General features: G+C 52.4%; 1 protein-coding gene across 5 annotated transcripts in view; it reads right to left on the reverse strand.

Moving 5' to 3' along the window:
- The window catches only part of macf1a (microtubule actin crosslinking factor 1a), a 130,386-nt gene that overhangs the window by 29,013 nt on the left and 89,238 nt on the right, over window positions 1–12,135 (reverse strand). For all 5 annotated transcript variants that reach the window (XM_062486629.1, XM_062486626.1, XM_062486627.1 and 2 more), the window contains 16 exons: window positions 11,794–11,985; window positions 11,454–11,627; window positions 11,239–11,362; window positions 10,848–11,047; window positions 10,329–10,646; window positions 10,007–10,173; window positions 8,625–8,781; window positions 8,251–8,362; window positions 7,969–8,037; window positions 7,390–7,628; window positions 7,106–7,235; window positions 6,183–6,382; window positions 5,858–5,974; window positions 5,314–5,701; window positions 4,022–5,016; window positions 2,906–3,406 (listed from right to left, as the gene is read on the reverse strand). In XM_062486629.1, coding sequence (XP_062342613.1) covers window positions 2,906–3,406; window positions 4,022–5,016; window positions 5,314–5,701; window positions 5,858–5,974; window positions 6,183–6,382; window positions 7,106–7,235; window positions 7,390–7,628; window positions 7,969–8,037; window positions 8,251–8,362; window positions 8,625–8,781; window positions 10,007–10,173; window positions 10,329–10,646; window positions 10,848–11,047; window positions 11,239–11,362; window positions 11,454–11,627; window positions 11,794–11,985 — 4,083 coding nt within the window. The remainder of the gene's footprint in view (window positions 1–2,905; window positions 3,407–4,021; window positions 5,017–5,313; window positions 5,702–5,857; window positions 5,975–6,182; window positions 6,383–7,105; window positions 7,236–7,389; window positions 7,629–7,968; window positions 8,038–8,250; window positions 8,363–8,624; window positions 8,782–10,006; window positions 10,174–10,328; window positions 10,647–10,847; window positions 11,048–11,238; window positions 11,363–11,453; window positions 11,628–11,793; window positions 11,986–12,135) is intronic.

Below are 12,135 nucleotides of genomic sequence, written 5' to 3' on the forward strand. Positions count from 1 at the left end.
CTCTCTTTCTCCATCTCTCTCCACACACTGACACATTCCATTAAACGGTATCCTCTCTCTCTCTCTCTCTCTCTCTCTCTCTCTCTCTCTCTCTCCTCTCTCTCTCTCTCTCTCTCTCTCTCTCTCTCTCTCTCTCTCTCTCTCTCTCTCTCTCTCTCTCTCTCTCTCTCTCTCTCTCTCTCTCTCTCTCTCTCTCTCTCTCTCCTATCTCATCCTCTCTCTCTCTCTCTCTCTCTCTCTCTCCTCTCTCTCTCTCTCTCTCTCTCTCTCTCTCTCTCTCTCTCTCTCTCTCTCTCTCTCTCTCTCTCTCTCTCTCTCTCTCAATACTAGTACATTTGAAATCATTCATTCATTTAGCGAGATGCTTTTATCCAAAGCAAACTACAAATAGTGCCAAAATAAAGTGACGTAGATTGAGGATCAGAAGTGCATACTTAATCAAGGAACAGTCTGTGTTTACCAGCTACGACGCAAAGTCTAGTCAGAGCTAGTCAGTGCTTTGCAGCTCTCGTTCTCTCTCCTTTCGCTCCCTCTCTCTAAACCGCTTTATCTCCTCTGTCTGTTTTTTCTTCTGCAACACATCCATCCAGCTTGGTCCCATTAGGTGTAAGACATGGGGGACAGAGAGAGAGAGAATATGAGAGGGAAAGGGTGAGAGAGAGACAGAGAGAGAGGGCTGCAGAGGGGTGGACAGAGCAGAAAAGACGAGTCACAATACATTTGGAGGGGGGTACTGAGTGGAGACAGAGGGAGCACCAGACAGCCCAGGGAGTCGGAGAGGGGGAGAGGGGGAGACGGGGAAGAATGAAAGAAGAAAGGAATAGGAAGAAAGGAAGTTAAAGGAAGGGGGAGAAACCCTTTCATCCTCCCACACAAATAAACGGGTGGAAACCATTTATAATTTCTGTCCAAGGAGAACATTACTATTCAAACACACACATACATACAATCAATATGACTGTAACATCCCACAAACATATTAAACCACTTAAACCAAAAAAACACTCAAAATGTCTCATTTTTCGCCAATTCATATTCTTTTGAATTCCTACTTTATGACTCATGCATACTTGTATGTTGGAAAGTGCCTGACTCAATAAGGAGGGAACGTAGAAAAGTTTCCCACTGACATCCTTGTAAGTGGACAGGATATGACATAAAGCACATGACATGGCTTGTCGTTAATTAGCTCAGACTGACAGAAGAGGCTGTGTTTGAGACATAAGACTGTGGATAGGATATGAAGGGAGGCTTGAACATAATAGAGATGCCAAGTCAGCAAAACACAGCATTCTTGTGGCCAACTCCTATGGACTCAACCACGGTTAATTGAAATTCCTACAGGGATCATATGTGTAACAGCATGTGTTGCAAGCTTGCTAGAGTAGTCTAGACATGGCTGTTTAAGGGAAGGATAGTTCTAAGACTCCAAAACTATTAGTGTGATTTGTTCTCATGTTCTAGTTTTAGCTCGATGTCCATCACCATGGTGATGGCTCTAATGAGTTCCAAGCGCCGGGAGCTGGCGTCTGAGCAGTACGGGGTGGGAGGAGCCGTTAGGTGGAGAACGCTGAGGTAAAGTTGTGGTGACACTGAGCTAACATAGCGGGAACATTGAAGATAGGTCAGAGAGGGAGTGATTCAGTACAGGGATCTGGGCCAGAGCAGCTTCTAGAAAGAAGACTGGGGCTGAACTCTCCTTCCAGACTCCTGAACTTCCGTCTTTCTGCCTGCAGTGGACAAACGTCCCCTGACGACACACACATGATCTTCAGGGACTAGGACAGGATACATCATCCCCAGGTCTATAAATACTGCTGGGAGACAGAGAGGAGGGGGTGGAAGGAGAAGGAGGAGGCCGACAAGAGGAGGAAGAAAGAGAGGGGTAAAGAGGGATGGACAGAGAGTAAAGTAGGAGCCGTGCGGGGGAGGAAGGAGGGGCATAGAGTAGAGGATAGGGGGAGGGGGGGGGGCATCGTGAAGAGGGGGGGGGGGGTCACCAATCATAACAACAAACTCTGCACCGCCAGCACTGGGGTGGGGTCACAAAACGAACCCGCCAGCACTGCAAAATCTGGCCCTCTTGGCGAGGAGGCGAGCAGGAAAGAAGCGAGGGAGAAACTGGATTACAGCCATTCAGGGAGCACAATCTATCATTACTCCCTCTATTGAATCACAGAGGCTGGAGGCAGAGCAGAAGGCCTCTGTCACAGCTGTGTCGGGAAGAGACAGAGAGATGTTCACGGTGACAAGGGCCAGGGTTGACCAGTTCTTCCACAACTCTGGTTTCAGCCATAAGAGACGTGTGTGTCGTCATGTGGAGACCCTGACGGTGTCCTTATGGACCTGCGATGGACCATGGGCTCATCAGGACACTTCAGGACACACCACATAGATGGATGAAAAGCAGCTGCACACCAATACAGCTGCAAATAAGCGGCGTGACGACCATTTAGACCCACAAGCTGCATGTCAGCCAGAAGTATGCATTAACACACACACACACACACTCTTTAGCTCACAGCAAATAACCCCATGTATCTCCACACAAACACTAGCCCATTGATTACACACAGAGGCCCAACTATCTCTCACACACATCCATGCACACACACACACACACACAAGAAAAATTTCCAGTGAACAATCCCACATCCTTCAACCTCGGTCACATGGTTCATCACCAAAACAACCGTGTCCTCAAAACACAGGCAGCGAATGAGACTTCCACACCCTAAATATCCAGTGACAACATCTAAACAACCTGCCACATTTGACACAAACAGCCACAACATGAACAGCCACATACAACCACAACACATTATCACTAAAACATGTATCCATATATCTAATATGCACCCACCCATCTAACCATCCAACCATCCACCCATCCATCGGTTCCTACCTTGAACTCTTGCAGCTGTTGTTTAATGGTGTCCACCTCCGTCCCGACCACGCCCTGGGCCTCCAGCCCCTCCTCCGCCCTTCCCAGCAGCCCTTGGAGCTCCGCCACCAGCCCGTAGAACTCACGCACTTTCTGGGCGGCGTCCTCGATCTGCGTCAGCCTGGCTCCGCCCCTCTCCGACAGCTTGCCCGCCTGCCGACTCAGGGCCTCCGTCTCCCTCCTGAGGGCCAGGAGGTCGGGGGAGGAGCCTTCGCGGCGCAGCATGGCGGTGCAGTCGCCCCCGTGACCTTCCAGCTCGCTGCGGAGGTCCGCCAGGCGGGACAGGAAGCCCCGGAGGGCCTCGGCCTGGGATGCGAGCGAGTCGGGGTCCCGCCCCACCGGGCTCAGGCTGTCCAGCTCGTCGTCCAAATCGGCCAATCGGGAGAAGACATCCCGGACATGTGATTGGACCTCACCCACGCCCTGGAGACGGGACTCCAGAGTGGAGCAGCACTGTTCGATCTGAGGGGTAGGGGGAGGCGGAATTAAAGTGACTTCTAAATTTGATTAAAAGCAGTATTAAAAAAATTGTGTATATAACGGGAGTGGACATAAAATAAGTGTATAGCTGATGGAGGAAAAATGTGTACAAACTGTAAAAAATCATACGTTCCAGCAGAGTGCACCATAAGTGCTGAGTCAGGTAGGAACTTTTATGACTAAACTTTGCTCAGAAATACAAAGAAATGGAAATCGATGGATAACAGGATGCAATGGTGACGCAAAGATACAGTAGGATATAGATTTTGTATATCGTATCAGTAACCTCACAAGCCAGATTTGGGAACTGTGTAGAGGAAAGCTACATATCGAGTCTTGAGTCAATGTTTACGCTATAAACTATGATTAAATGGTTGGAATTGTTTCGATCTCCATAATGACCATATATGAGCAGAGTAACTCAAATATCTCAGCTAACCTGTCAGCTCAAACAGGTCCTGTTCTCTCTCAGCTCATACACACACACACATGCACACTCTCTCTCTGACACCCTCTCGAACAATGACTGGTGATATATTTAGCTCCCTCTTTGTCCCTATCACCCCTCTCCCATTTTCACTCTCCCTTCCCTCTCACCTTCTCAGTGACATCTCCATATTCTCTCTCTGTTTGATTGGCCTGTTGCTCCAGTTTCTGTCCCCCCTCCGCGCTGCCCCCTGGTGTCTGGGGTGCGTCCTGCACCAGGCCCCGGGACAGGTCTCTGAGGTAAACCACCTGTGGTTGGAGGGATCGTAGCGCCTCCTGCTGGTTCCTCAACCTCTCCAGGCTCTTATTGCTGCAGGCCTGAGGGCCCAACGCCTCCTGGACCTCAATTTGATGCCTGGCCGCCTCCAGCCTCCTCTCCACGGCCTGACGCCCGTCCTCAAACTCCTTCAGTCGGCTGGCTAGTTCCTCCAGCTGGGTGGAGCGCGCCTGGAGGCCCTCGACCAGCCTGTCCACGCTGCGGTTCAGCTGGGCCTTCTCGTCCCTCACCTCCTCCTCTCCGACCCGGCACTGCTCCAGGAGCTGGTCGGCCGCAGTGTTCAGGGCCTCCAGGAGAGGCCGGCGGCGCTCCATGTCCAGGCCCAGCTGCCTGGTGCTCTGAAGGGCCTCGTCCAGGGCAGCGGGGTCCAGCGAGGGCCGGATCTCCGCCTCCCGGGTCTGGCACTCGGCCACCCAGGGCCCCAGCTCGGCCCGATGTTGCTGGTACGTCTCGGCCTTGCCCAGGGTGGATTTGAGGCGGTTGTGGCGGTCGGTGATGCGCTGGTTTAGCCCCTCCCAGTCCTGGCGCAGGGTGAAGAGGCGGGACTGTAAGGCAGACCGCTCCTCACCTCCAGCTGGGAGGGAGGCGAGCAGGGAGGCCCCTTCGGCCTGGATGAGCTCGTAGGGGCCTCGCTGGCTGGCCACCCCACGCTGGAGCTCCTCTGTCTGGGCTAGCAGGGCGCTGAGGGCCCCTGGCTGGCAGGGGAGGGAGTCGGAGGAGGAGTCTCGCTGGTCACACTGGTTGTCCAGCCAACTGCGAACCTCCTCAAACATCTGCTGGAACTGCTGGGTGCTAGAGAGAGCTGCTTGGAGCTGGGAAAGACCATCCGCTACGGAGGAGAGGAACGAGGGAGAGAACAGAAAGAGAGGAGGGGGAGAGAGGGTTAAACATGTCTATGGCTACTGAGTATAAGAATACATACATTTCCAAAAATACAACATCTATATTGAAAGTGTAGAGGACTGCAAGGTACAGCAGAATGCCATTCCCCCCCAGTTCCAACTGAATATCACTTCCACGAGACTCCATTTCAAAACTCAATCAATTTAGTTAGTGGTTGATGAGCAACCTAACATAAGCCTGACTCCTGTAACTTAAATGTTGACCGTGCCTGGCCTCCACTCACCAGCCCTCTCCTCCAGGCTCCGCAGGGGCCCGCTCACACTCTCCAGCCTCTTGCTAAGCTCCTCCCTCAGGTAGGGCTCCGCCACAATGGCGCTCAGCTCGCCACACAGCCGCTGGGCCCGCCCCAGCTCGGCCCGGTGGCGCTCCAGCTCAGAGCGGATCTCGCCGGTCTCCTGCAGGCGCTGCTTGAGGGCCTCGGGCTGGGCACTCAGGGAGGCCTGTGCATCCAGGCGCTCGCCTAGCTGGGTCAGGCTGGAGGAGAGGTCCCGGAGCAGGGTTTGGTAGCTCTCGCTGGTCCCCTGGGCTTGGTCGATGTGCTGGGAGCGCTGGGCCAGGCGAGACATCAGGCCCTCCCACTGCTGGGAGATGGAGCCCAGCTCAGAGTGCACCTGAGGACAGAGCAGAGGGAGGGGGGAGGGGGGGGGGGGGGGGTGGAATGGGATTGTTATGCACTCTTTGAATAATAGTCAATTTTCCAATCGCTCTGCATGCTTTATAGCACTCATCTAGGTAATTAGGCTGTTCACATCAATCCATCAGCCCACCTCCTCCAGGTCCTTGGGGTCCTGTTGGCCGTCTCCTGACGGGGAGAGGATACCCTCGGCAGCCTGGGTGAGCTGCTGGAACTGGGGCGCCCGTGTCTCAAACTCCCGTAGCATGAACTGGGGAGGACCATGGAGAAACCAGAGGAGGACAGTAAGGTGGTGAGTGATAGACAAATGATGCAAATGATAGACTACACAGTACCATCAATGTGAGGCTAGCTAATTTTATACGGCTTCTACTGGTTTATCATGTTACTGTTCCAAGTAAATGGTCAAACATAAACATAAATGTACCAGCCTGTTGTGTGTGTGTGTGTTACTCTACCTGCACTTGTTGTTTCTGTGTGTTGAGCATGTTGGGGTCGATACTCAAGGGTCCCAGAACACTCATCATAAGCTCCTTCTCTTTCAGCCAAGGACCCAGCTGACTGGCCGCAGTGGCAAAGCTACCCAGCCTATCAGCACAGGTCTCCAGTTCAGTCTGTCGCTGAGCTGCCGTCTGATTGGCCTTCTCCCAGCGGGCGTCTAATAAATCAATCAAATCCAGGTTGAGAAATCAATGCATTACAGCTATTCTAATCAAGCTCAGACAGTGCAAATGTGAGTGGAATGTATAATTACATTTTCTAACTTGAACCACTTGCACTCAGTTATTGGGAACACAAGGCCTAAAGGCAGCCATTTTGTGTCTCTGTCTTCAGTCTCTCCATGACTCATGCTGGGTGCCTTGACTCATGCTGTAAAGCTGTGCGTGTTTGAGTGTACTCACTGTGGGGATACATTTTCTTCTTCTAAAGACCCAACCTTTATACACTGCACTATGGTAAAAAATATCCACATTGAACAAAAACGAATGTATTTCGCAGGAACACCTCCCACTCTCCCTCGACCTAGTATGGATCTTAAACCCACCTCATTCGTTCTTTCTCTCCCTCCTTCCCTGTCTCTCTTTTCATCCGTCCAACCATCTATTCAGTTTGGTTACCCCCAACTGTGCTCCCTCCAATTACTCCCAGCACCCCTCACAGCACATCCTGCTCTGATACAATGACAAACTACTGCACATGGTAATTGCTATGGGGACAAGTGAGCTTGTCCGATACCAGCCCATTCGATTAAGCTGCTAAACAAATCGTAGTTCTAACAGGTGAATATTCATCCCAAATGCCACGGGAAGTGTGTGTGTGTGAGTGTGTGTGAGTGTGTGTGTGTGTGTGTGTGTGTGTGCGAGTGATGTTATAGATGTACCTATATCCTGCAGTTGCTGCCTCCACTTGTCAGCCTCAGGGGAGTCAGGGTTCTCAGAGATCAACTTCCTCAAGGTGGCCTTCAACTCCTCCACCTTCACAGCATGCTCAGTCAGCTCCGTCAGCAACACCTAAGGGACAACAGAAGAAGAAAACGTCGGATAAGTGGTAGTGAAGTCATCCCGGCACATGTTTATGAGGTCGATATGTTCCCAAAATAATTGTGTGACACAGGTTGCTATCTTCAAACCCCCCCATCTCCATAGACATGGACTCTTCCGTCACCTTGTTCTCCTGGGCCTGGGCTCGTACCACCTCAGGCTTTGAGGGGGAGGCGGTCTGTCCCAAGGCCAGGCTGTGCTCCCTTTCCCCTAGCCAATGGCTGAGCTGCTCCGCCCCCTGCCGGGCCTTCTGCCTCTGCTCCAGGGACGCCTCCTGGCGGCCACGCCTCTCCCTCAGCTCCCCGCCCAGATCCTCGTAGCGTCCATTCACCTCCGCCACCGCCACCTGCAGCTCCGTCATGTCTGGGTGGGGAGAGAGGAAAAAGGTAGAGTTGTCATCGCCATCGAGTTGACACAACTTAGTGGATGAACTCAAGGGTGTTTCCCTGAAAGCTGCTAGCGCCAGTTAAGGTGCGGAGGACGAACACGGAAGCATAGACTACAAGAAGCTTCTGACGGAGACCCACAAAGCACAGCACAGATATAACAACAGATGGCAACGAGCTGTCAAGCAGTGCTTGGTCTTTAGAGAGTGTGAGTGGGAATCTTAGAGCCAACATGATTGAGAAAGCAGAAGGTTTCCGTAATGCTGTCCATGTTAAGCGGAGAGAGAGGTGGTGGTGGGGGTAGGGGGGGGGCTCACCTTTGCAGGTGTGAATGCCATTGACACTGCTTGGGTTGCCGGCACCAGACCCATTGGTCTGAGGAACACCTGGGAGAGACACACACACACTTGACACACCAGCGCTGAAACATACACATGCAGGTACTATGGAACACAATCGAAAAAAGCACACACAGTATACTCAAGCACACACCAGCACACATCACAGTAGTACATGGAGGTAAAGTAGGTGGATCAGGACACAGCTCCCTACACCCCCCCCCCCCCACCCCCCAATCCCCTATCCCGTCCCCCTCTAACCTGTCTTGATTTGGGGGCCAGTGATGCTGATGATCAGGGTCTCTAATTCGGAGCCGGTCTTGTTCAGCTCCTGGACGCGGCCCCCTTGGGCCTCCCACTCACTCAGCAGGTCCTTGTGGGGGGGGTAGGGAGTTCAGAGATCTGTTGCTATCCTTCTAACTGGTTATGTAACATATCACTTTCAAAAAATGTATCCGTGCATAATTATTCTTTTAACATGTCGATCATCAAAATGGGGTTAGTTGTCCAAATATTGTCTTGGGGCTGTGTGCATAGTGTGCCTATTGCATTCATAAATGAACAGAAAATATTATTGTTTAATGACAGTAGGTATATAGAAGTTTACATGCACGCACACACACACACACACACACCTGGAGCTGCTTGACTCTCCTCTGCAGTCCCTGCGTGTCTAGGTTGGGCTCCTTGGGGGGCAGCTGCTCCTGCGCTGTCTGCAGCCACCTGAGGAGGGAGCCAGAGAGCCCCCGGAACCCAGACAGCTGCTGCTCACAAGTCTGGATGGAGCTGAACCTGGGTGAGGGGAGGGAGGGAGGGAGGGAGGGAGGGAGGGAGGGAGGGAGGGAGGGAGGGAGGGAGGGAGGGAGGGAGGGAGGGAGGGAGGGAGGGAGGGAGGGAGGGAGGGAGGGAGGGAGGGAGGGAGGGAGGAGATGGAGGGGATGGAGGGGATGCAGAGTGAGAGGACATATTTCTTTAGCAAACCCAATCTCTGTGTAAATCAACATAACCCATGAAAAACATGACACATGAACTCTATTCATGCTACCCTTGCGTGAACAAGGGGATTAGAAAAGAGAGGGACAAAGCGTTATTCAAAGGGTCATCGCAAGCTGAACTGAAGGGTCCACATTAGCCTTAGGGCTGTCTGGTTAACATCTCAACACAAGCACCAACATCCCCCTCAATTCTCTACTTGGTATGCCCCGAGCCAGAGCTGAAAACACCGCTACGCAGACGAAACATTAGACTAAACAGCCAACAGACTAAACACTGCATGCTTGAGCTGTCTGGCCCGTCGTGGTGTCATTAACCTCCACGCTATATCCAGCTATGCTACCTTGCTGCCAGGTCTATTCTATCACTGACACCGTCCTCAGACCGCAGGGTTTAAATCTGCACACACACTCGCCCCCTTCCTGTCAGCTTACACCAGTGCTATAGTGACTAGCAGCTAGGGGTCAAAGGTCACTGGTTACTGTTACAGCTCACCCTGCTGGGGTCTAAATCCCCTCTGGTGTCATGGGACTCTGACTACATGCGGATCCACAGCCCGGTGGTATTTATAAGAGCCACACTCCCTGGTGGAATATCACAACTGTAGTCGGTCGCTATAGCACCTACATCAAAGGCTGTCGGCATAGCAACTGTTACCCTGTAAGGGTAGGACAAAGAGCAGGAGGCCTAGCACCCAATTAGGACTGTCACGGTTTGTGTTGTTGAACCAATCAGGGTGTTTCTTTAGGCTTAGCCTTGTCCACTCATATGAAGTCTGGTGGAAATTCGGCTGATCCCAGTTTTATAGATGAATCAAAGTGACATGTGTGAAGAGAAACGCCCGGCTGTCATTTTTCAACAGTTTAAATGTGTGTGACTGTGTGTGTGTGTGTGGGGCATTGTGTAATGGTGTTGTGTCTGCTGCCACCTGGTGGGCAGCATGGTACACTGCAGTTAAAATGTACAGGCATGGGGTTTGCAGATGGATCAGTCTTAGGTTTGTACTCTAAGAAGGCACCCTTACCTTTCATTGATGTTGGCTTCTAGTCGGGCAAAGGCCTCGGAAATCTGTTTGACGCTGTCCAAAAGGCTTTGCGTGTTGGTCAGGGCCTTGGATTGGCTGAGCTCTGTCCCCAGCTCACAGAAGGATGTGAGCTGGCCTGCTTCCTGCTCCAGCTCTGACTTCACTTCCTGTGATGCAGCACAAATACACAGTCAAAGTCTATCTATGGTTCCTTCAGACGATCACAAAACCCCCGCCACTCTCTCCCCCTCTATGGTCTCTCTAGATGAACACCGCTTTAGTGCTGTCAGTGCTATAATGAAGTCAAGCTCTTCCTCCTTACCTCGATTGTTTGTCTGTAGTCCTCCACGCTCCGTTCCGGCTGTCCCAGAGGGCTTAGTGCTCGCTGTCTGGTCTGGACGAAGTTCTGCAGGTCTCCACTAAGTCGTTCATAACCCTCCAGCTTAGGCAGGAGGGTCTTCAGCTGGGCCTCGCTCTCCGCCTGGCTGGCCTGGGCCGCGGCGTAGCGCTGGGTCAGGTCCCGCAGCGCCCCCTGCAGCCCGGAGGCCGTGGAGGCGTCAGCGCTCTGGAGCAGCGTGGAGACGGCGTCCCGCGTGGCTTCCACACTGCCCTGCCGGGAGAGAAGCTCCTGGCGAAGTTTCTGGAAGGAGAGGAGATGAAGGAGAAGAGGATGCGAAGGAGAAAGGGAGAGGAGGAGGAGGTGAAGAGGATTTCAGCACAGCACAGTACAGTCTCTTCTACTCCATTTAATTGAATCTCCATCCTTCTCACACAAATTACATGATGTGGTCTCAACTCGTGACCCCCATGGATCAAGAGTGGATAAGGTGAACTTCAGTACCTGGTTCTGGGTGAGTGCATCCTGGACGGCCTGTGCCGTGGGCTGGGCTGGACCCGGGGCCAGAACCAGGCTGTCCAGCCAGGCAAGCAAACCCTTCAGCCCCTCTTGGACACTGACGGACTGCGCCACGGCAGTCTGGAGGTGCTCCGCCCGCTTCGACACAGACTCAGACAGAGAGCTGAACCGCTTCTCCAGACCCTCTGACACACCGGAGTGAGGAGAAGTGGAGGAAGGAAAGATCCGGAAATCGGTGTTCATTTTTATATCATAATAATACACAAAGATTCAGGACAGTACAAAATAGCCCCCCAAAAAACTGACTGTGGTATACTACTAGACGTGTCCTATCGTTTCAATATTTCAGGCATAGGATTGGTCTGGAAGGAGATACCTGTAGTGCTGAGGATGTCCGCAGCTCTAAGGGAGGGAGACTCCTGTGTGCTGCCCAGCTCGAGGCCGGCCCTCCTGACCTTCTCCAGCTGCACTGAACGCTCAGCCAGCTCGTCCTGTAGCAGCTGGGCAGAGCAGAGGAGGGAGGGAGGGAGAATGTTTGTTTACTGTATTCTATCAGCATGGCTTGTGTGTGTGTGTGTGTGTGTGTCTCACCTGTACGTTACGGAGTGTGCTCTGCAGTGTGTGTGTGTCTGTCTCTCCGTTGGGTCCGGAGATGCTCTGGTTCTGTTCCTGGGTGCCGAGCCAGGTGTGAAGGGACACAGCCTCGTCTTGGTACTGCTGGTAGCGCTCCAACAGGCCCGACAAGCGACCACCCAGGTCTGACGACTGGAGGTGGGTGAGAAAGAGGGAGGGAAAGGAGAAATAAAGTCATCCTAAATAGTAATAGAACATTTACTGTACAAATGCATGAGGTTATACAGTATTTGCTATGTACTGTATATGTCTTGAATCCTCATAAAGTTGAACAGACTGCTTTGTCTGAGTCCCCCACCTTGCTGTGTAGAGCAGTGTAGCGATGGTTGGCGTCTTGCAGTCGCTCCGAGACCTGGTGTTTGGTTCCCTCCAGCGCCGGGTCGGACCCCCGCACCTTCTCCAGGGCTGCCTGGACGGAGTCCAGAACCTTCTGGCCCGAGATGGAGACAAAGCGCAGGTCCGCCTTGTGGCAGATCACATCCTCCGCCAGCTGAGAGGGATTCAGAGGGTTCAGAGGTCACAAAAGGTCAGTTTGAACTGACACAATACATACAAGTTTAAAAAAAAAAAACGTAGAAGATGTAACAATACTTACGGTTACCTTTTTAATTTCGTAAAAGTGTCCGAGAGTGAGAACCAA

Source organism: Osmerus eperlanus, chromosome 20 (genome assembly GCF_963692335.1).
Source record: "Osmerus eperlanus chromosome 20, fOsmEpe2.1, whole genome shotgun sequence".
NCBI lineage: Eukaryota > Metazoa > Chordata > Actinopteri > Osmeriformes > Osmeridae > Osmerus > Osmerus eperlanus.